The following is a 24,965-nucleotide window of genomic DNA, read 5'->3' as shown; positions in this document are numbered from 1 at the left end:
GACCAGTGCATTTTGAACGAAATCTCCATCCATAATGTTTAACTAATACTTGTGTTGTTGTGCTCTGACTGTGTTACTTAAGAGGAGTGTGCCACTGTTATGGGAAGAGTGTTTCGTTAATGAACTAAGTAGACTTTATTTATTTGTTAGTAATAAGTTGGTTTATGTAAATAGTATGTATGTTTTTTTTTTTGTAAAAGACATCTTTTGTTTTGATATGAGACAGTAGTGTGTCTCATGGATGTTGTCATTTGATTATGACATTTATTATATTATTGTAAACCATTGTTTTGGTTTTTGAGATGAGACACTATTGTGCCTCTGTGATGCTGGTTCTTTGATTATTTTGAACTGAACCTGTCTTACTATTTTGATTTGTTTCATTATTTTATTTTGTTTTGTTGGCCTTTATTTCCGTTTGTATTTTACATGATCTTTTTCTTATGTTTCTAAACAAACTCTTTTTTTTTTTTTTGTTGCAAAAGAAAAAAGGTTCAAGACCAGAAAAACAAGCGGTACTTAGAAAAAGCTCAAGGTTGTTGTGTATGTAAAATCTTTGTTTCATGAAGTATCTCTTTTTTTTTTTTTTTTCAAATATAATATCGCCTATCAAACTTGTATAAGCTCTCTGCTTATAAATTTCTGATAATTCAATTTCCAATACTTAAGAAAAATGCCCTGAGGCCAGTGGCGTAGCTCGGGTGAGGAGAGGGGGGGGGGAGAATTTGAAGATTCCCACAAATTGAGTGTCTGAAATTTGTTTTTAAATAAATTAAATGTTACGTCACTTTCATGTAATCCTGCCTTTCACATTGTTATATCAGTTAGTGACCCTGTTGCATGTATTCCACACAGAGTATTAACTCTTCCCATGAGGGGTCATTCTCAATTTCAAGGATTAACTTCCATAGCGCTGACTAGTGCCGTGTTACTCTCAGGAAGTAACTTTGTATAAAGGGTAGTTTAAGAGCACTGAAAACAAAGGAGACCATGAACGTGTTGAAGAAAAGTATCACTAGTCAGATGATTCATACAAAGATACAGCTATTGAAGTAGTGAAAATGTCTCTTAATAAGAGAAGTAGTGCTGAAGAGATTTTATTCTGTGTGCTGCTTCTAGTGTCCATCCTACAGTTGCTGATTCAGAAAGTTTCTTCAACAGCTTGATGATTTTGTCAAGCTGCAAAGAAACTGCAGACGTAGTTTTCTCTCTTGCAGACCACCTTGTATTACTGTCCTTTTTTAAACTCCAGGCTCCAGCTTCTTTCAGTTTGGCCCATCTCTGGGGTGAATTGGAAAAAAAGTTGACTTCATATGGAAATGAAGGACAAATTCAAAGTCTGGAAAACCATTTGGACACCTTTGGGTTTCTTCTTGGATGATGACACGCTGATGAAAAACTGTTACTTTTTCCTGTTTGATGAAATACAGGCAAAGTGCTTAATAAGCTAAAATGTTGTAATTTTTGTTGCCTTAGAAAAAGATTTAATAAAACTACATCTCTATGTTATAGCTAGGAGTGAAGAGAACTTGAGAAACACAAGCAATGAAGTTAGTAACATAAAGTCAAGGTTGATAGTAAGTATTTACAAACTTATATCAACTCACTCTGTCTGTCTGTCTGGCCAAAAGTTTGTACACAATATTTCTCTGACACCCAATCTTAAGCTGAAATTTGCACAATTATTTCTTTTACCTGAAAACACAAAAATCAATTTAAAAAATTAATCAATTAGTACCCTAACCCGCTCCCATGAGGGGACCTTCACCACCCATAGGGGTAACAGCGGTGGGTTTTGAACTGGTTAGCAAGCCTTTCTCACATCCCCACCACGTGAAGGTACATTCAGGTACACTCGCTAGAGCATACAGTGGTAGCTCACTGAGAGCCATGTTTGCTCACATACTTAGCCATCATAGTGGGTAACAACTGGCCACTTCAATACATGTGTACTGCTCCGAGTAGCAAAGACAACTGACTTAAATTGAGTTTAGTAATTATCACTTCCTCTTCTTCTTTGAGGTTTTTCTCATGCTATCACCTTTTTGACCCAAGGTGAACAAATAACATAGTGGCTGAGTGGTAAAGGACTTGACTTCTGAACCAAGGGGTCATGGGTTCAAGTCCTGATGAAGATGGATTTTAATTTTTGTGATTTCTAGGACACTGAGTCCACCCAAGTTGAATGCGTACCTAGCATTAGTTGAGGATAAGTAAAGGTGGTTGTTTGTTGTGCTGGCCACATGACACCTTTGTTAACCTTTGGCCACAGAAACAGATGACCTTACATAACAGGGTTTTTTTTATAAATAAACAAACAAAACAACATTTAAACCCATTAGCCACTTCTGCTGTCCAGAACGTTTTAGTCCTATACTGTTTTTATGAGATGTTCCTAAAACCCCTTTTCAATATTTGAAACTTTTTAAATTAAATATTTCTTCAGTCTCATTGCTAGGTTTTTCTTCTTCTTCTTCATCGTTCTCATTGTTATGTTGGAGTGTTCATATGACTAGACCAATACATGAGATGAACTGCGCAGTGGTTTCCAAATCAGGGAGCTCTCCATATAGTTTTCTTTCTATTGGGGTGATTTGGGGCCAATGTCTTATACGGGCCTCTTGGTAAAGAGAGCAGTTTTGGAGGACGTGGTCGGCATTCTCTGGTGATACTCCACATGGGCAGATTTCACTGGTTCCAATTTTGAGCTTCCGGTACATGTGTCGTAGCATTCTGTTGTGTCCGGTCCTGAGTTGAAAGATTAGACGTTGGTCTTGTCGGGATAGCTTATAGGAAGCGTCATCTTTCTTGGGATTTGGATGAGAGCTCGTCCATTTCTCATTTATTTTGTTTACAATTAATTTCTTCATTTCTTCTGGATAGAGTGCAGAGTTTATTTGAGAGTTCTGCTCTGTGACTGTCAGAGAGCTCTCCAGTTGCAATGGATTTTTCTAGTTTTCCTCCATCTGGCCATTCGATAAGTATTCCAGCTCCTCCATTTGTGGTGGCTTTATGGGATGAGCCATCCGTGTAAACTCTTATCCACTGATTGCTAGGGTAATTGGTATGTAGAAAACAGTTCACTATTTCCTTGAGCTCTGTTGGTCTGTAATCAGATTTTCTTTTTATGTTTTCAATATGGTCCCTTATAGTAGGAAGAGGGCTTTCGTCCCAGGGTGGAGATTCGTTATAGTGTATCGAGGATTCCAGAGTAATTTTTTCAAGTTGGTGTTTCTTTTTTAGGTTTAGAGATTCCTGTATGAAATTGGTCCTTTTGAGACGGTTTTTTGTGCCAGTTTTGTGGATTTTTGTTCTGAGTGGGTGCCTTTCCAAGGTTTCCAATTTAGTGAATTGGGAAAGGATTTTTATTTCTCTTCTTTCATCCAGAGAGATCAGGGCAGCGGTTTCCTCCATAGCTCTTATGGGTGTTGTTTTGATTGCTCCTGTCATTATCCTTAAACCAATATTTTGAACCTTGTCTATTTTTCTTAGATTGGTGTGGGCTGCTGGACCCCCTGCTGAGGCACCATATTCTAGTACAGGTCTTACATAACTAGTATAGGTCTTTTTCAGGATGTTGTGATTAGCTCCTCAATCTGTGCCAGCTAATTTTTTCAAGAGGGATAGTCTATGGATGCCTTTTGTGTTTTATCTATTTGGTTTTTCCAGGTTAGTCTCGGGTCATAGGTGACTCCAAGATATGTAGGGCTGTCATTTTTTTCTAAAGCTTCCTTATCTAATGTTAATATTATTGTTTGTTGTTTTGTTGACAGTGAGAATATGGTATATGTTGTCTTTTTTGTGTTGATGGACATGCCCCAGTCTTTGGACCAATTATTGAGTATATCGAGAGCATCCTGTAATCAAAATTTCGATGTTCCTACATATTCTTCTGTGCTAATTAAGGCATGGTCATCTGCATACATGCTGCTTTTGACTTTTCTTGGTAGGTTTTGATTTAGATCGTTTATGAATATTAGGAACAGTGTTGGGGATAGGACCCCTCCTTGGGGGACGCCATTTTTTTATACCCACTGCCAGGTTAATTACAAATCATTTTGGAGAAAACTGATTTTATTTTTCATTAAAAGGAAGAATCTTTATACCTTATTTTCAGTTAAAATCTCTATTTTTCTAGCTGTAGTTTGTATTTTTATATTAAATACAAAAATGTGACCTGCTTCTCTTTGCTTAAGATTATAAAGGTAATCGGGGGTAGGACGTAGTGGGTTTATACAATGTTCAATATCAAATGGTTAATTTTTGGTAAACTCTTTAATTTCTTCAAATTTATCAGTCTTAGAGAAATTGATTTAAAATTTTGTCTTGGGAAATGCTATTAGGATGTAGCTTATATCTTTCAAGACAATTTGTCTATATTTTAAATTGATCTCTTTTCAGGATGTGGAGCATGAAAAAATCATGCTAGTGAAACAGCTGACACAATTTAGATCAGTAAGTTATATCTTTTTACAATCAAAGTTGATCTTAAGGACCATACAGAAAAAAAAAGTAAAGTTTCACTTTCAGACCTTGAGATCTATGGCGCAGATGATGTTAAGGCCATCTGTTTCTATTGCCAACGGTCAAATAGCAGGATGCCATGTGGCCAGCACAATGACCAACCACCTTTACTTTGCCCAACTAAAGTCAGGTACCCATTAGAGTTGGGTGGACTCGGGGGCGCCCTAAAAATCCCGAAATTTAAATTTCCAGTCTTCCCTAAGATTCCAACCCAGGACCCCAGTTTCAGAAGCCAAGCACTTAACCCCTCATCCACCACCACCCCTTATTCCATATGCTTAAACAAATTCCTGCAAGTTCTCCTTCTTCCCTAGTGCCATTAGAAAATGGAAAGGGTTGCTCAAATCATCCAGGAAAACCAACAACTTAGCAAAAAGTCATTGATTAACATGCATGACTAGTTTGAAAAGCGTAGGACCTAGTTACCTTTTTATTTGATACAAGGTCTGTAAGTAAAATTGTGATAAGAATAGAATAAGAAAATGAATCTGATTAATAAATATTTGTTTTTCTCTTCAGAAATACAACTACATAACCAGACAGAAAGACAAAGAAATCCAGGTAAGAATAAAAATAGCTATGAAAATTTTTAGACAATACATTTTTTTTTTCTTAAAGGTGTCAGAGAGAGAAAGAAGATTAAAAACCTTTTTTTTTTCCCAGAGACTCAAAAGTGAACTGGAGCGGTAAGTATCTTGCCTAACACTTTCTTTTTAGCACTTTTTTGTTCTAGATTAGTGCTTGTTTTTTTTTTCTGTAAAAATATTCACTTGTGGTTGAAACAGACAAGTCTTGAAATGGAGAAAAGGGATTGCTCTTCTTCTTCTTCTATAATACAGACGTTACTTCAAAAAAGAAGATGATTACATCCCACGCGTCTTGCATTCAGTCATGCATATTAACCAATGACTTAAATTAAATATTAGACCTAGACTATAGTCTATAGCAGGGTTAGCAAATTATGGGCTGCAGGCCACATGCGGCCCGTCAGAATATGTGGTCTGCGGACACATACAGAAATCAGGTGTGTCCACAATATATACATATAAAAATGCTAATAAATTAAAACTAATTTTAAATATCTTTATAAATATTTGGCAATGTCTCCTAAAATGTTTCATGTAAATGAAGATTATTCTTTTTGGCTATATTTCAATACATTCAGTTAAAGCAGTGGTGGCCTTAGGGGGTAGCTAGTGGGGCAACCGCCCCCCCTGCAATTAGAGATTCCATTGTTATAGTCAACTCCGAAAACCAGATCAGTTCTCATAAACTAAGATATTTGATAGTATATGATTTGATTTGATACAAATTATTATGTAAGTTCTTAACATGCTTTTGGTTACAAATTCTCATTCTGTTTGGAAAAGACAGCATCTTATAACCTGCGGTATTTTTTTTTAAACCTTTTTTTTTTTTTAAATCTTGTTAAATTTCTTTAAATTACAGTGTACAAATTACAACTTGTGGATTGTTCTTTGCATTATCATTACATGATACATTTCATGTGAGGACAAAGAATCCGCTACTAGCCCTAAACTTTTATAAACTCAATAGAGCATCACATCTTAATTTAATATACTCCAGCTATATCGTGCTTTGGTATTCAATGTATTCTAATGTTTAAAATAAAAAAGCTAAATAAAATTTTTTCTTTTTTTTTCTTTCAGCCAAAATGAAAAAGAGTGAGTTTTCACAGCATGACAGTTTTTTCTTAGAAGACTTTTCACAGTGTCAACTTTGTATTGTGGCTTTCTTCAATTGTCATAAAGATCAGTGAATTCTGTTAATTCTAGATTTGAAATTTTGTAACTTAATACTGTGATTAAATACTGAATTGTACCTCACCCTTGTTGCTTTTATCTGTACAGCCAATGATTATGAATGTTAAGAATTCCAGTTTTTTCAAATTATGAATTGGGTACAGGCTGAGAATATTATTTGAATTATGGCTTTAAAAACAAAATAATTAAATTTTTATTATAACAAAATGAGTTTGATTGCACTAAAGTTTTCAACTAAAATAAAGTAGTTAAACTAAAATTTTATCATGAATTTCAAAATATAGTTAACCAAACAAACTTTTCATAACTTTTGTATTGCAAAGGGGGGGTGGGGGGTTGAATTTGACCTATATAGGCCTAGATATAATTATTCAACTGTATGCCTACAGTTCGATCTTATTCTTTTAACTTTGTACAAATATTTATCCATAATAAAATCAGTAATAAGGAAAATGTTTCTTACATAAACATTAATGCACAATAAAATAATGTTTAAAATGCTAGCACAATACAAATGTCTAGAATAAAAACATAGAGCCCGGAAGCTCAAAATTGGAACCAGTGAAATCTGCCCATGTGGAGTGTCACCAGATAATGCCGACCATGTCCTCCAAAACTGCTCTCTTTACCAAGAGGCCCGTACTAGACACTGGCCCCAAAACACCTCAATAGAAAGAAAACTATACGGAAAGCTCCCTGATTTGGAAACCACTGCGCAGTTCATCTCATGTATTGGTTTAGTCGTCTGAACACTTTAACATAAAATGAGAACGAAGAAAAAGTATAGAACCTACTGATAACATTTGTGTTAGTGGAGCCAGGAGTCTACAAGTTTCATTACAGATCTACTTGATAAGACCATATACACTTTAAACACTTATGTACATTTGTACATACACATATGTGATTCAATGTAGTTAAGACTGCCCAAATTAAGCTTGTCGCAGTTAGTAATGTTGTTGAGTATATTTGTAAAAATGTACACTATCAAATAGCGCCACTTTCTTCTGTAGGCGATGACGTCATTCATGGTATTAATATTTTGTGCAACATTTTATTCCTTGTCCTATTGTCATGAGTGACGTAATTTATCAGCTCTTATTTTGGGGGCATTTTCGCCTTATTGTAATTGATAGACAAGATGTACTTTTTGAGGTCCTGAAGGAATCTTGGTTTTATACTACTGGTCAGCCTTACCATATTGCCTTGGATTAATTCTTGTTAGGACTATTTGACCTCTGTTTAGGGTGAGTTGTATTTTATATTGTAACGATATTCTTTAAACAGATTTGTTCGTATTTCTAGTTTTAGAGATTGTCTGTTATTTTTATAGGGTTTCAGTTAATTATTTCATTGTTGATTCAATGCTGTGGGTTTTTGGTATTACCCTGGACATTGTCGTCGTCATCTTTGTATTGTTGGTCAGAAGTTAATGACAGTTCTAGTATGCCGCTATCATGATTGATGTCCGTTGGCAGTTTATACAGAACTTATTACAGAGACCAATCTTTGGCATACGATATGAAACTGTGATGTTGATGTCAGTGTTTTCAAGCAACATATTGGTGCTTACTTTATTTATGCTTTTTTAAGTTATTACTTACAATGAATTTATGACTTTTTATCTTTATATTTATTTGTGAAAAATTATCATTCACATTATTCCTTTCGATATTATTGTATAAATATTATTCTATTAAACTCATATTTTATTTTAACTTATCATACATATTGTTAATTATTTTATGAACAAACTGAGTGTGTATGGTATGTCTGTTAGGCTGAACTTCGAGACTATGTATAATCATCAAGCAAAAGATAACAATTATTCTTTAATACACACACATATTGCAATTAAAATTTTACTTAATTACCTAGACATTTAAAAATCTAATCATAAATAAAGTCCTGACAGGACAGGCATTATTTAGATTGTCTTTACAATAATTTTTAAAAAATGTTAAACCATATAAATACATAATAACCATTGGCAGGACTAATTCACAACAATAACAACTGAATCATAGTTCTACAAATGACAAGAAATAAAATGGCTGCCACTAGAATGATTGTAGGAATCAGGAGAACACAAAAGAGTTCTGTCAATATAAAAGGTGTTTAAATGTAAAAAAAAAAATATGGATTAGTAACAGTGATGAATAATAATATATCATATTACAAAACTGTTGTTTTTTTTTGTTTTAATGTACTAATCACAAATCTGAGATAAAAGAATATTTTAAATTAAGTCAACAATAAATGCTTTAGAAAAAAAAAGCTAAAAAAATGCTACCAAATACAATTTATATATATAAAAAAGTATTAATCAGATGTTCCCTCAGCAGCTTGTTTGGTTTCTTCATACTGGTACTTAGAGAATGAATAGCAAGAGAAAATAAATGACAATTAAAATAAAGCATACAACAAAACAACATTGAAAACACTTTTTTGTCCCCCCCCCCTCCCCTTTCCACTAAAATTAATTTCAATGAGTGGCTGTGTGCTAGTAATCTAGCTAATTACATTTTTAAAACTCCCTCACAATTGTATCTATTTTAACAATGGTAGTAGACATGGCAAAGAAGAAAAAAAATGTTTCATTACTTTTCTATGATTAACGTTTAGTAGATTTGAGAGTGCAAAAGTTAAACAAAAGCATAAACTAAGATGAACTCTTTTCAATAAGAGGTAGAATCAAGGTGATAGTCCAGCCAGCGAAACCAATGTTTTGATGAAGCAAGTTTTATCCAGCAAAACTTTTGCAGTTTGTCTAATGAATGGAATAATGACAAATTTATGTGGTCAAATAAAAACAAGTATCATCTGGACATCTAATACAAATGTCACTGGTAAACTTTAAGAAAAGTTCTAGAGAAAAGAAGATGTGTGTTAAAATAAATAAAGATCTATACAAACAAATATACACTTATAAGTGTATGAAATAAGAGTAATTAGCCACAGAGAAACTGAAGTGAAACTCGTTTGTAAAAATCATGAGCTATTGTAATATACAATATTTATATAATATTTAACTTTTTTTTTCAGTTTATGTTGTAATAAATGTTTCTATGACAAAATAATTCACACTTTGTTTTTCATATTGAGAATAATTCAAGTTGGAGGTGATGACATTTTTAAAATGGACCTTATAAAACAACAAAACAATTTTAAGTCTCAAACTAATCTTTTTGTAGGACTGAATACTATTTTTAAATACTAGTCCAAAAACTTAAGGTTACAGAGCACCCCACCCTGAAAAGGAAATTTTTTTTTTCTTTCTATTCTATCAACATTTAAAAAATCCAACAAGTTTTTTAGGTCTATGAAAAATTGGACAGGAAATAAAATCATGTATTGATGTGGACAAAACTCAAAAGGGATGATTTAGGTCAGTGCTGCCCAACCTTTTCCAGCCTGAAGGCTGAATTTCTTATACATGTCATGGGCCACATAAAAAAAAGGCAAGTCCAATGACATTAGTCTCTGCACCATGAGCAGAAGCTTCAAAAGCCAAACTGCACTGCATCATGGGTCAGATATGGCCTGCAGGCTCTAGGTTGGGTAACACTGTTTTGGATGCATACATTCTTTTTAATAATGCAAAAAAAAAGACATGAAAAAATATGCATCTATTTTTATTATTATCTCGAAATGCCAATAGTGGTTACCATGTTCTAAGATACATAACAAAACAGTTTTAACTCTTTCCCTCCTAACTGACGATACCAGCGTTGATTCCACCAGAATGTGGTAAATAATTATGGAGAGAAACAGTTAAAAAATGTGATATCTTAGTTTTAATTTTTTTTTTATTATTTCAAAGATTTGATAAAATATTATCATTAAATAAATAAACTTGAGCTAAACAAATAAATGTGTCATTAGCAAAGATGAAAATGAGGAGAAAAGAAGCAAAGAAAACTGACAACAAAATCATTGTATTTATTTAAGAGGACTTTTCCCCTCTTGAAAACATGCACTGGCTGAAAATCCTTTTTATATTGGTTGTTAGCAATAGTCAATAAATACTATTTTCCTGTGCATTAGCGTATTACCAATATGCAGTAGTTCCTTGTGTATTGGCTAAGCCAATCTGCCACCCAAATCTTAAATGCAATTAGCTTTTGAAAATAGAGTCATCTTTAAGTTTTAAGGAGATTTTTAAAAATGTTCATTTTTATGAAAGAGACAAAACTCCTAGTGGACTGGCTAACCAAACAGAGCTCCCAATAAACAAATAATGCCCAAGTGGACTTATTAGACATTTGAAATACACCTGGTTAAAATTGATACTTATGAATTAACTCAGTTTAATTTCTATTGGAACCAACTTTTTAAGAAGCCTATCACAAACTTCATCCTTTTAACATGCTGCAGGTTACCTTTGTAAAGAATTGAAGAAAGTGGGCCTCAAGTTTGGTAGACATTCGTGTTTTTGAAATACAACAACAACCAAACCATCTGTTTGTTATGTCAGCATTGAAATAAAGGTTTCAGGTCAGGATGAGAGGTCAATATCTGGAGAGGATTTTTCACTCATAGTTTCCATGTTCTGTTTTGGGCTGGGCAGAGGGGATAGGTCACATATGCTCTCCACATCAGCACTGACCTGGGATGAGCATTTGCTGCTACAAGTAGCATCACTGCAGCCACCATTACAGCCAAAACAAACATCATTAAAGTTATTGTCTTGATAGGATGAGTTCTGCTTTTACTTACAGGAGAAAGTTTTGAGATTGGCGAGTGCCTTGAGGCAGAAATGGATGAGTTTTTGCTACAATGAACTTGACGTTTTTTAATGTTGTTTTCCATATGAGTTAACCTAGTCTCTTGCCCATCAGCTTCATCTTCACTTCGATACTCCCTGATTGCAGTGGCAGGTCCCAAAAAGTTTAAAGTCTTAGCATAAGTCAGTAGGATGAAGCCCTGCAGGGTTTAGTTTGTCTGATGTTTGGGTGTCCAGTGAAGCTTCATATGTAGATTGAGATTTGAGCGGAGAGGTAATGTCTTTCATAGACCCTCTGCTGTTATTGCGACGATGACAAGACTTCCTGGCACGCATTTTCGTAGGAGGTGGTGGTACCAGCTAAGACCTGGTTGTCATGCTCCCTTCTGTGTTTTTTATAGAGTCAGGCCTAAAGTCAAAAGAGAAAAAAAAAAGTGTCTTTATTTTTGTTGTCTCATCTCTATCTCTTAAAAAAAAACTAGATGTATAACATTCTAAAATTCATTTCTTTTTCTGAATACCAAACTATTGGTCCTAATAGCACAGTCCACAGCAGGCCTTTCAAAACTTAAAATAATATGGAAAAACAAGGGCTTAGCCCTCGGCACCAAAATCAGACTGATGTGCTCCCTGGTAATGGCCACATTTTTATATGCTTGCGAGTCTTGGACGCTGACTGCAGAGCTAGAGAGGAGGATCCTAGCAATGGAACAGAGATGAGACAGAAGGATCCTAGGTATCACATTCAAAGACCACATCACAAACCAGGAGATTTGAGACAGGGTTACTGCAGCGATCGGACCCCATGATGACCTGCTAACTATTGTAAAAAAAAATGCAAGCTTAAAATCTATGGCCATATAACAAGATCTTCAAAGACCTTCTTTCAGGAAACAGTACCAGGAAAAGGGGAAGAGGCAGACAGAGAAAGCGATGGGAGGACAACATAAAAGAATGGACGGGCCTACCATTGAAATAGGTTTTAAAGAAGGCAAAAGACAGGGAGGAATGGAGAAAGACATCCAAAAGTCTTGCTTGGTGCCCCAATGATCCAACAGACTAAGGGATAGGTAAAGGAATACCATTTTTATATTTTGTCACATACATATTTAATAAGTCAAACATTTATAGGTCTAATGGCAGGCCATTTATCTGTACATAATTCAGCCTGTGCATCCTAATACCATTTTGTGAAGATTTTCCTTCTCGTGTGGAGTTTTTTGATCCCTCATTGAGAGCCTCCCCAGGTGGTGGATAGGGGAATGCCCTACAGATATGGTGGGTACCGGGGAAATAAAATACCCGGGGTGGACCAAAATCAAACCTGCTGCCTTGTAGGAAGTGGAGGGATCCACAAAGGCTAGGGCACCTTACCCAAAAATAAAGTCAGCTATCCAGAGAGCTGAAAGGGACAGCTCCCCAGATGGTTATGCACAGGGCTAACAACTCTGTCATATAAAAAAATACTGTTACGAAAGCTAATACACACAAGAAAACCCGGACAGATCTCAACTGAAAACGACCTAGGCCTGGAAAAGGACATGATTTTTGTTTTGCAACATGGAACGTGCAAAGCCTTTATAAAGCAGGTGCGCTAGCCCAACTTACTGAAGTGTTAAAGAAATATAGGATACCCCTTGTAGCCCTACAGGAAATCAGGTGGAAAGACTCAAACATTCTCAGAACCAAGGAGTATACTATATTTTATAGTGGTGGAAGCACTAATAACTTAGGTACAGGTTTTGCTGTTAAAAAGGTAATGTCATTGGATTTAAACCTGTAAGTGATAGACTCTGCTCACTACGTTTGAGAAGAAAATTCTTCAACATATCATTTATTAATGTCCATACCCCTACTGAAGATGCAGATGATAATACAAAAGAAGCCTTCCATGATGGACTGGAAAGAATTTATGATGAAGCACCAAAGCATGACATCAAAATAGTCCTAGGAGATTTCAATGCAAAAATTGGAAAAGAACCAGCATTCATACCAATAATTGGCAAAGAAAGCTTACATGAAGAGACCAACAATAATGGCATAAGATTAGTGGATTTGGCATCAGGAAAAGCAATGTCTATCAGCAGCACAAAATTCCAACATAAGAATATTCATAAAGTTACCTGGATCTCACCTGATGGCAACACCCAGAATCAAATAGATCATATACTCCTAGATAAGAGACATGGATCAGATATACTAGATGTAAGAAGTTTCAGAGGAGTAAATGCTGACTCAGACCACCTAATAGTAAAAGCTAAACTTAGACAAAGAATAAGTACCATTCTTCTTCTTCTTCTTCTAGCCAGCTTTATTGCTGCTGAGCTGTGAGCTCTTTTGCAGACTGTGCCAAGGAAAAAAAGTGTGCTATTTTCTTCAGTTGTTCAGCACTGCCATACAGGGTGTTGGTTATGTTGGGCTTTAGTGGAAGTAGGGTCTGCCTAAGGTGGATTAGGGAGGGGCATTCAAAGAGGATATGGTTTATGGTTTCAAAGGGGTGGGCGCAGTGTTTGCAAAGGGGGAGTTGTGTAGAATTTATTTTGTTCAGGTGGTAATTTAATAGAAGTGTGTGTCCTGTTCTTAGTTGGAAGATTGTAGATTGTTCTTTGTGGGGGAGGAAGTTAATACTGTCCAGTTTGTTAGGCGTAGTCATTTCTTTGTACATGGCTCTGCCTGTGTTTCCTGATGCCCATTGGTTGAGCCACTCCTCTTTGTGATTGTTGACTAACATTGACCTTAGGGTGAGGTAGTTAACATGTCTATCTGGTTGTTCCATAGATGAACCAGCCTTTGATAGCTTAATAAGTACCATACACAATTACCAAAGAAAGAGAGCACAGCAATATGATAGTCAAAAACTCACAAAGGATCCACTTGTTGCAGAAACTTATAGAATTGCACTCCAAACGAAACTAACAACATTAGAAAAGGACAGCGAAAATAACATAAATGAGCATTGGGAAATAATAAAGCATGCTATCAAAAGAACAGCAGAAGAGGTAGTTGGACAAACAAAAGAACGAGAGAATGGGGTGGTATGATGATGAATGCAGACAAATTATAGAAGAGAAAAACAATGCTCGGATGATAATGCTACAGAGAGAAACCAGAAACACTAGACAGCAATACAATGAAGCAAGAAGAAGGGCCACAAAAGTTGTGAGAAAGAAAAAACGGGAATGGGAAAAGTCCAAGATTATTCAAATTGAGGAACTAGCAAAGGAGGGAGACATGAGAGGAATGTATATGAAAATTAAAGATGAAAAGAACGGATTTCAAGCTAGATCACACATGTGTGAGAACAAAGATGGTCAGCTTATTACAGAAAACAACAGGGTAATTGAAAGATGGACTGAATACTTTGAGGAGATCCTAAATACCACAGAAGATTCAGACAATGGAGAATATGAACTGCCACATGGGGGACCAGATCCCTTAGTGAACCCTCCAACACTCATTGAAACATCAGAAATAATTAGGACCATGATGAATCACAAAGCACCAAGAGAGGACCAAATCACAGCAGAACTAATTAAATATGCAGGGAAAGACTTACATTCCCAAATACACAGACTAATAACAAGAATTTGGGAAGAAGAAGTAATACCAACAGAATGGGAAAGGCTCTTATAACCCCAATACACAAAAAAGGATCCAAGTTAAAGTGCTGTAATTACAGAGGAATCTCTCTACTAAATGTGGCTTATAACATACTGTCTAGGCTTATAACTAAAAGGCTTGGAAAATATTCAGAAGAAATCTTAGGTGACTACCAATGTGGTTTCAGACCCAACAAATCCACAACCAATCACATCTTCACACTAAGATGTATACTAGAAAAATGCCAAGAATACAACATACCAATCCACCAACTCTATATAGACTATAGACTATAAAATGGCTTATGACAGTATCAGAAGGAAATACCTATATGACACTATACAGGATTTTGGAATACCCAACAAGCTGACAAGACTTATACATATGACATTAAACAACTCAAAAAGCAAAGTCATAATACAAGGAGAACACTCACAGGAATTTAGGATTAAACGAGGATTAAGACAAGGAGACGCACTTTCCTGCATGCTTTTCAATTTGACACTGGAGAGAGTTATAAAAAATATACACATACACATGAGAGGAACTATCACTAACTACTTCAGGAGAGAAAACACGGGTCCACAACCAACAGGGACAATATACAGCCAACCTCTACAATACCTTGCTTATGCCGATGACATTGCCTTATTGGGTAAAGAAACCTCTGACATCGCTAGAGCCTTCATACAACTAGAAGAAGCATCTTGACCAGCAGGACTTGAGGTCAATGACAGTAAAACCAAGTACATCGCAATGACAAGAGACAATCAAACAGAGGGACAGCAAATCAAAATCAAAGACCACGAATTTGAAAATGTCCAAACTTTCAAATATCTAGGAAGTACTATTAATTTAAAAAATGACATACAAACAGAAATAAAGGAAAGAATAGCAGGAGGCAACAGGGCATTTTATAGCACCCACCATTTACTTAAGAGCAAAACAATTTCAAGGAAAACCAATAAAATAATATACAAAACCATAATAAGACCAGCAGCAATGTATGGAAGTGAGACCTGGACACTGACTAAAACATCTGAAAATTTACTTAATACTTGGGAAAGGAAAATTCTTAGGAAAATCTATGGTGCCATACAGGATGAAACAGGGTGGAGGACATGCACTAACCATGAGATATATCAATTGTATGAAGACCCACCAATAGTGACAGAAATAAAAAAGAACAGACTACGTTGGGCAGGTCACCTTGAAAGAATGTCAGATAACAGAGGAGCGAAAACCGTTTACAGACAAAAACCAAAAGGCAGGCGACTTAAAGGCAGACCCCGAATGCGCTGGATTGATGATGTAGAAGCAGATCTGAAGCAGCTTGGGGTCAGGGCATGGAGACAAAAGGCCCAGAAGAGATCTGAATGGAAGGATGTGTTGAAGCAGGTCAGAGCCCTCCATGGGCTGTAGCGCCACTGGGATGGATGGATGGATAAAGATTTTCTTTATGATTGCTAGTTAATATTTACTTAACAGTGTAGTAAATTACAAGTCTTATCAGTTCCTCAATTGAGGACCCTAACTTTGACATTATGTCTACCTTGTCATTTAACTTTAGCCTAAAAGTCTGCCTCTTGTAAGTCTATCTTTTCATTTCTCTACATGCCCAAGGATCCCTTGTGGTATGATAGTGGAGTGTGAGCTATAGATTGGGGAAATAAAGATACACTCACACAACAAGAAAATTTACTTACATGGTGACTTCAGACTCTGACTTATGTGTCAGTTTTTTTACCATGTCGATCTAGCTTTTCTAGAACTTTTATGATTGGACGAATTATACTCTTTCTACTATTATTGTACATAGTCAGTAATTGTTCTCACCTGATAAAAAAAAAATTCATCACTAAAATTGAATGTTTGCAATGATACAAAATAATCATACAGAAAATAAAACATCAACATCATAAATAAGTAAGGGTCAGGTTCGGGGGTATTTAAACTTATGAATGAAGAGGTGAAAATATCCAAAATTATTTCACATAACTTGGGTTCTTCGGCTCAAAAACCATTTGTTAGCATTGAATTTTTTTTACCACTGCTGGGTCTAATTTAAATAAGATACCGGGTATGCACTTCAAGGACCCAAAGTCATAAAGTCATTTTTTTTCAATATTTTGATTATAATAACAAATTTTATGCTAAACATAAATTCTAATACAAAATAGAAAATGTGTTTCAAAATATATATTTTACATGTGAGGAACATTCTACCTTTAAAAATAAGATAAATGTTAAGCTAAATTATTCCTATGTGCAAAAATGTTGTGTTATTACAAAAAAATGGGAAACACTTATTTGGATACAACTAATGATACATACATAAATAAACAGCAGCACATGGGATCAAGTTTTTAAATGAGAGAAAGTAATGAATTAAATGCGATGAAAATAAGGGACTGCGCCGACCAAGGCTCGAACCAGTGACAATTGACCACTGGGGTGGTAATTTGCATATAGGCGAATGACTCTGGACCAAAAGAATGTTTGGACATTCCGATGGTCTAGAGGTTAAGTTTGCTTGGTGCGTAATCGCTAGGCGGTGTTGTTTGCAGGTTTTTTATCCATATATTGTAATTAGAAAGTGAGAATACCTCAGATCCTTTCTTAGACTATCTTGATGATAATGACAGAATCTGTGTCTTTCAGTTAAGGACTTCATTGAGATTCAGAAAAGTCCTCCCGTCGAAACCAAAGTAATTCAGCAGAGGCAATCTCAAGGTGCATGAGAATTTGTCTAAATGATGGTCTATTTTTGAGCTTTGCACTCCTGAAAAAAAGAGAAAGATATTTACTATTCTTTGGTGATGGTCTTTTAGGGAGTGTGTTGAACTTAATGATTTTATAAATTTCATTTATATAGAGTGTGTGGTAAATATTGCACATATTTTAGTCAATTAATAGTAGTAAACCTAGTTTGCATAAAAGTATCACACATGACAAAGATTTCAGACACGAAAACTAATGTACAGCTGTGTCTGCTGGTTAAATAGATCATTTTTGGGTCATCTTAAAAATATTATTTCTCATTTTAGTTCTAAAATGACAATTATAATGCTTATTCTGACTGTCATTGTCATTGAAATTATATACACATCTTTATCTAAAAAAAAAAAATTACAGCAACAACAACAACAAAAAATGATGAAAACTTAAGGAATCATATTTTGCATATCAATACTAAGACTAAGACTGCTTTATTGATCCTTATAGAAATTTGTTGTGATTATAAGTGTGGACATCTAAGACCATAAAGTCATGTCATAAAATACAGGTAAATTATTTTTTTAGGCAGGAGAAATTACACCAGGCTACTTACCAAATGTCTACTTTTTCATTTCACTGCACATTTTATTTCAAATGACTGATGCCATTCAGGCCACAGTGCCAGCAAATGACATTTTAGTGCTTTTTTTTTCATTCCACTCTCGGCTGGTTCCTGACAATATCATTGGATGCCACAAGAACACTGCAGACAAAACAAAAACAAATTTGAAATAATTCTTTTTAAACATAATCACAAAATGATTGCTGAGAGGTTGGTAGTGACAGCATTCCAAAAGTAGGTAGAAACACACATATTAGTTCTAGCTAATTGCACTAAGAGAAAAACCCAGTTTCAGGTAAAACTAAGAAAACAATTTACCGCTACATCATTAAAGAATTTGAAGAATTTCTAAAACAAGAAGGATGTTTCTCTTTGCACTTTCAAGTATGAATGAAAATCTCTGACAAAGGAACATAGCTACTGTAGTATATAATCTGTTTAAGTTCCTGCATACTATAACAATATGTTTTTGTAACAAAATAAACTTAGCTTTCAGCATATGAAACTTATTGCTATTACTATGACATCTATCATAATATAATATAGAGGTTTGGAAAAAGATTCAAATAAACAGATTTAGAGGATTAAGATAAAAAAAACAGAGTTAGCATGTATAGTTGTGCAAATAAAATTATCAAGCCATACAGCTAAGAATATGATACAATGTAATCAAGATTCCAATCTTATGTGAGTCCTTACTGCTGTTTAATTGCTCAAAACTTCAGAAAGTAAAATATTCTCATTTTACATCTGACAATGTTTACTGATGCAGAAGGAAATATGTTGTCTTGTGTCTATCCTATACAGTTATTTTCCTAATTCCCTGCCTACCCCATCACCTCCTTTGGTTTATAACACAATAAAAAAAACTATTTTCTATGAGAAGATTCAAAACTGGATCACACTCACAATGACCTGCTGACTACAGTCAAAAAATGGGTACTAAAACTTAATGAACAATTACAAGGTTCTCAGTGTTTGCAAAGACTCTCTCTTCAAGGAACAGTACCAGAAAAAAGGAAGAGGCAGAAGGAAAAAGTGATGGGAAGACAACATTAAAGAATGGATGGGTCTGTCACTAAAAAAGATTCTATTCAAGGCAAAAGACAAAAAAAAACAACAGATATACTAATGGACAGATGAGGATGATGTACAGAGATAAATCTACAGCTTAGAGATGTTTTAATTAATAATAAAAATTATACTTGCTGCTTTGCATACATTTTTAAAAAGATAAATTTTAAATTGACTTTAAACCCAGCTGTGACTGATCACATCCAGGGAACAATAATGTATTTTTTTAGCAGGAATGTCTAAAACTTATTGTTTTAAATTAAAAAAGAAGTCTGACAGATTTAGTGCTGGTGTCGATTGTTATTGCTAGTACTTATATTACAAATTTTTGTTTTAGTCATGTTAGGAAAAAACATTGTCTAAAAAAGTATCTTTACAAAAACAAAACACCAAAAAAAAAAACCTGCAGTCAATGAGTTAAAAGACAATGGAAAATGCAAAAATACTACAATAGAACCTACTTGAAGGCTATAATGTTTGGGTGATTCAGTTTCCTTAAGTTCCAAATGTCTGTCTCTTTAACATCTCTGACCTTCTTGACTGCTACTTCTTCATTACAGAGTTTGCCAAGAAACACAGGCCCATGAGCTCCACTTCCTAGCCACTGGAGAACTGTGATACTTTCAAATGGAATTTCCCAATCATCAGAAGAGGAAACTGAAATAAAAACATTAGATTATAAGGATAATATGGTCTATGTATTAACTGAAGGGTACTTTTCAAAACTTAAGTTTAAAGCTTGCTGGTCTCACCAGCACCGCACAGTCTGTCTGATCTTAGGCTATTTCCTCCCACATACTACCATTGATGTCTGCAAACCTGATAGACCTACTGCAGACATCAATCTCAGACTAAAGTATAGTCTAGACTTTAATTAAAAATATTATTAGAAATATATAGGTAGCCCACAACATGAGTGGCCACAACCCAGACCTAATGATATGGGCTTTAGACTGTGATGGTGGTTCCTAGTTTAAAATGTCAATAATTATAGGGAAGAAAATGATTGAAGGATTAAAAAAGAAGATGGCTGAGGGGAAGGATGCAAAGGGATCTATTTAGATATCAATGGAGGTAGTTGAAGAGAGATAGAGTCAACAACAACAACAAAAAGATTTCAGTTCTCAGTCCTACTTCAAAATGTATATTTAGCATCAGGTATACTGTTTGTAATATAGAGTTACTCAGTATATCTATACTTTTATAGTAGAAAAAGGATGATGAAAGGAGATAAAACTGTGAAATTGTTATAGTCATATGTTTTAATGGGTGGGAAGTGTGGTCGAGAGGCCAAGTGCGCTTGAACTTGGCTTGGCTACCTAGAAGGGGGCTCGAGGTTCGACACCCGACTCAGAGTTGTGTTTACTGAGCGCCAACTCCTAGATACCCCCTCCCCCCCACTGGTCCACAAATGAGATTGGACCAAAAGCGCTGTGAGCATGCTATAAGCATGAAAGTAGCGCTATATAAAAGCCATAATAATAATAAAATAATAATAATGATTTATTTTTTTAAGTTATCCAAGAAATAGTTGCCAACCAGGCAATTGATTTAACATGATATATGAACAATTTTAACTACCTCTGGCCTAACCTAACCCTAGGTATCTACTTTTGGCAATCCATGAATACATTAGTATTAAGTGTGCATGAGTGCGAGGTAGAACTTACTTGTTACACCAATTCTTCTTGTGTCCCTTGCAATAGTATTAGCAAGTATTATGGAACACAAACTGGTCTTGCCTGAACCACTCTTCACTATAAGAAGTACCTAAAAACAAAACATAAAAGTATCTAGTTCAGTTGCAGCAAATAACTTCTTATAATCTTGTGACAAAGCAAGAGATCAAAACAAAAGAATTTCAAGAATGGGTGGCTAACAATGAGGGGAGATGGCTGGAATATAAAAGAAATTAACAGAACTACTCAGTAGATCGCTAGTGGTGTTTAACTAACTACAAGATAAGTGTAGATTTGGCATACTCATTTTTTCCCTATTACAATAAAAAAAAAAAAAAAAATGTATTCACTACTTAACAACTATTATTTTTTACAAACACAAACACAAACACTTGTTAGGCCTATCAGTTTGGCCATTGTAGATATTCTTATGAAACAGCTGTCCTCGAATTCTAGAAACACATAGCTATATCTGATACCCATGCTGCACTACTGTTAAAATAGTTGCTACATGTGTATATCCCCTTCAACACTTTTGAATCCATAAATAAAAAAGCCCGCATAAAAATGCTACCCCACAACTAACACAATTTTCTAGCCCTTAGATTTATAAGCCACCTTTATTTTTTGTCTCTTTGATCATTCAATCGAATGGCCTGAAAACCCATATTGTGGAGTATGCACAAACTCTTCTTAGGTTCATCAGTAGTAGTCTTATCTACCTACATTAAAATTCTCCCGAACACACATGACATATAATATTTTTAAAGAAACACCCCCTCCCCCAACACTACACTTTTTGGCCCTTGTATATTCAGTGGAACAACCAGTACTACAATCATTTCTTTATTTGCTACTTAGTCAACTCTCACTTATTGATTTTTATTTTGTCATAGATCTGGATATAGAGAGGCACCTTATTTAGAATAACCCATCTTTACAAACTGTGTTTTACCCCCACCCACCAAATGCATACACCTTTACACTTTTAACATGACACTGTGACAATTTTTAGGACTTTAAAGTTTTGCTTTAGAATAAAGGCCTACTTGAAGATCTACTTCTAGTCATAAAAAAGTTTTTTTTACAAACACATGCTTTCATACAGATTAAAAACATAACAAAAAAAAAGTTTAAAATGCTGGCTCTCAAATATAGATAAGCTTGTAGAAATTGCAAATAAAATTTTTATGGTAAATTTAACCCCTGCAGTTTCGATCTAGACAATAGCTTAGTTGTCTAAGGCTTCAGTTAAAAAGAATAGGTTAAATATTTGTATTTTATCATCCACTACAAGTGTGAGAATTATTGATTTAATGAGTGAATGCATTTGTGGTCAAGACCAATAATTTTAAATTGTATTATATATTTACCATATACCACTGAGTCATAACTAATTATTAAAAACAAAATGAAATGCATGTAGTCCATTGTAGGGCTTTAGATTTTTGTTGCATGTGGAGGCATGGGATACTAAAATTCATGGCTTGGGGAGGGGAGCATTATGATGTATGGAATATTATGACATATAAAAAGAAGCTTCTGATAGAGTGACACTAATAGTAGGGATGAGAAATACAAAATTTATCTTTGAAAAAACAATTTTTCGTTAGTACATTTAAAATACTTAAACAGAACTTTCCAATGGTGTATAAATTATGACTGTAAGTTTAACAGAAAGTTATGATTTTTTTTGGTGGCATTTTGACCTAACATCGGTTGACATGGAACAAGAGAGATGAGACATTGAGAGCATGTCTGAATTGTCAGATACCACAAATTTATGTAAATCTGCATTAGAATCTAGTCAAATCTAGTCTTGTTTTCTAGATCTAGATATGATCAAATGTGTATATATACTAGATCTATGTCTATGACTTATGACTGTCTACTGAAGACCAATGTGACTCAATCACTCGGGGTCAATGTCAATGAATTAGAACTAAACTCAATAAAACTGTCTAAACAGTCACTAACAGTGTAACAGAAACAATAATCAATAAGTTTAAGTTTGGAGTCTAGAAATAAACTGACACATTGAAAGGAACGCTGCTTCATTTGCATCAACAAGTTCTAGATCTAATAATTATTTTAAATCTTCGTGAGACAGCGCGTGAAAAAAAGATAGATTCTAGATCTAAGATTCTAGATCTATAAGCTAAAGCTAAACACACCAAAATCAGCTGGTATGCCATCCATGATCTTGGTTGACAACAACTGTTACAAGGGATGTTACTCCTAAACACCGAGTGGTGCAACCTATATAAAACACACATCAACTCGGGTTTAAAAAAAAAAAATTCGCATTATTTGTAGTGTTAAAAGAGATCTCCATGTCTAGTCTAGATATAATATATATGTAGGTCTGTGGTGCTGATTACCTCCATGACGGTTCTAGTCTGTCTTGTATGTTACTATAATTATCTAGACTTTGCTATTAAAAGTACGTCACTTTTAATGTCACGTTAACATTCCGTCCATTTTAGCGCGCTAAAAAGTATTTTAAATACAACACAAGAATTAAAACATTTTCAATAAATGCTTTTTCGTTGGTTTACAGTACAGATATTACTATAGAGGGAATTAGAAAATGTTTAGGGAGAAATTTTAAGGATTTAAATAATGTAAAACTACTAAATGCTTCCGAAATTCGACGAATTTCATTAGAATGGAACACTACTGATAAGCAATGCATCAGGTAAACTGCCTGATCTCCCTTGGATGGGTCCATAATCCGGTGAAAACTGAGATTCTGAACTTATTTTTAAAACACCCTGTCTTTACATAACTCTACTTGAAATCATACAGACTTTTAAGTAAAGGCGGTTGGTCGTTGTGCTTGTTTTATAATAGGCCATAAAAACAGATAATTCCATCTTTATGCAATCCGGCCCCCAACATGCCAAATGAGGGAGATCGAATTATACATCTCCTCAAAATCATTATGCTAAGTTTGATTATCTGACAAATACGGTGTTGAGTGTTTCTAATTTCACTCACTAATTGTAGCTTCATGACCTTTTTCCTTTCGGGAGTATAGCATATTGAGCACATCAAATTAACTGAATCTCATTTTTGTTAGAGCATCCTTTCTTGATGACCACATTGTAGGACAAAACTTGTCAAAGTGTAATAGAGACTTTGCTCTCCATAGTAGATTTAAGACGCCCCCATCTTGCTATGCTGTGAGCATAAAACACCTACGCATTTTTTACCAAGCCATAGACAGCAGCAACTTCTGAACACAACTGACAGAATCATTCAAGATCAAGCTTAAGTTGATGTTAACGCACATTGTGATTAGGGCTAGCCACCATTTAGATAAGCGGGATGAAAGCAAAAAGAATATTATATCTTATCTTATCTTATCTTACATAATACAGGCGTTACTTCAAAAAAAGAAGATGATTACTCATATTAACAAATGACTTAAATTCTGCCAAGTAGGCTAACTGGTTTTCCTGGCTAGCTCAGGCAACCCATTCCATGCTCTAATAGCACTAGGGAAGAAGGAGTATTTGTAAACAGAGAGCAGCCATCTTGCAAAGAGCGCGTATAATCTTTTTACAATTTAATGCGAGTCTTGGTGGCATTCATGCTTCCCTTTCACTGCCCCTACCGGCCCAATTGAGTTCCGGCCCACCGGGCATTTGCCCGAATGCCCATATAGCCAGTCCGCCCCTGCAAGGCATTACACTACCAGCGTTTTAACTCATCCCTCTCTCTCTCTCTCTCTCCTAAATCGTTAATTTGACCCCATTGAATTAAATTAATTTTTGGTTTTACAAAGTAAAACGTGTGTTATATGAAAAGAGCATGCATTCTCCAATAATTCTATACCAAATGCAACATTTTCTGATTACAAACAAAAATAAATGTTATTAAAGTTTAATCATAACATAACAGGGTAGAATGTACCTCCATAGTCCAGTTCCGAGTCGGCCACTGTCAAATTGGTGTCTACTTCAGATGGCTCCGAGAAAACTACGAAACACGGTGCCGCCACTGCATGGAAGATGAAGAAACAGTCAACCACATTCTTAAAACATGTCGCGTTATGCATAAAGGGCAATTGGGAGAGGGATGAGAGAGTGAGAGAGAGAGAGGGGGGGGAGAGAGATAGAGAGAACTGGTTAATGTGCGACAATAATTCATTCTATCTTTGTACGGGCACAAGGCGACCTTAAAACTCACTTCCCGCTTCCGTTCACGTGCTCTAAGGGAGTAATCTCAGCACT

General features: G+C 35.0%; 1 protein-coding gene and 1 long non-coding RNA gene across 18 annotated transcripts in view; one reads left to right on the top strand and one right to left on the bottom strand.

Moving 5' to 3' along the window:
* LOC106074502 (uncharacterized) overlaps positions 1–6,366 on the top strand; it is a 33,571-nt gene extending 27,205 nt beyond the window's left edge. For 9 of the 16 annotated variants that reach the window (XM_056044353.1, XM_056044359.1, XM_056044355.1 and 6 more), the window contains 6 exons: positions 486–535; positions 1,513–1,577; positions 4,402–4,455; positions 5,044–5,085; positions 5,188–5,210; positions 5,974–6,187. In XM_056044353.1, coding sequence (XP_055900328.1) covers positions 486–535; positions 1,513–1,577; positions 4,402–4,455; positions 5,044–5,085; positions 5,188–5,210; positions 5,974–6,151 — 412 coding nt within the window. In that variant the 3' untranslated portion in view covers positions 6,152–6,187. The other 7 variants (XM_056044363.1, XR_008780204.1, XM_056044366.1 and 4 more) reach the window with 7 other exon arrangements.
* Positions 6,367–8,112: 1,746 nt separating this feature from the next.
* LOC129928722 (uncharacterized) lies at positions 8,113–24,739 on the bottom strand. Of its 2 annotated transcripts, none has more exons than XR_008780205.1 (7): positions 24,646–24,739; positions 20,719–20,818; positions 19,510–19,705; positions 17,966–18,115; positions 17,241–17,416; positions 16,341–16,470; positions 8,113–11,443 (listed from the first exon to the last, which is right to left on the bottom strand). It is a non-coding gene; the product is annotated as an uncharacterized LOC129928722 (long non-coding RNA). The 2 variants fall into 2 exon arrangements; XR_008780206.1 differs by lacking the exon at positions 24,646–24,739 and adding an exon at positions 22,902–22,945.
* Positions 24,740–24,965: the final 226 nt, after the last annotated feature.

This window comes from Biomphalaria glabrata, chromosome 10 (genome assembly GCF_947242115.1).
Source record: "Biomphalaria glabrata chromosome 10, xgBioGlab47.1, whole genome shotgun sequence".
NCBI lineage: Eukaryota > Metazoa > Mollusca > Gastropoda > Planorbidae > Biomphalaria > Biomphalaria glabrata.
The sequence above is the reverse complement of the archived record's forward strand: the minus strand, read 5'-3'. Positions and strand labels throughout refer to the sequence as shown.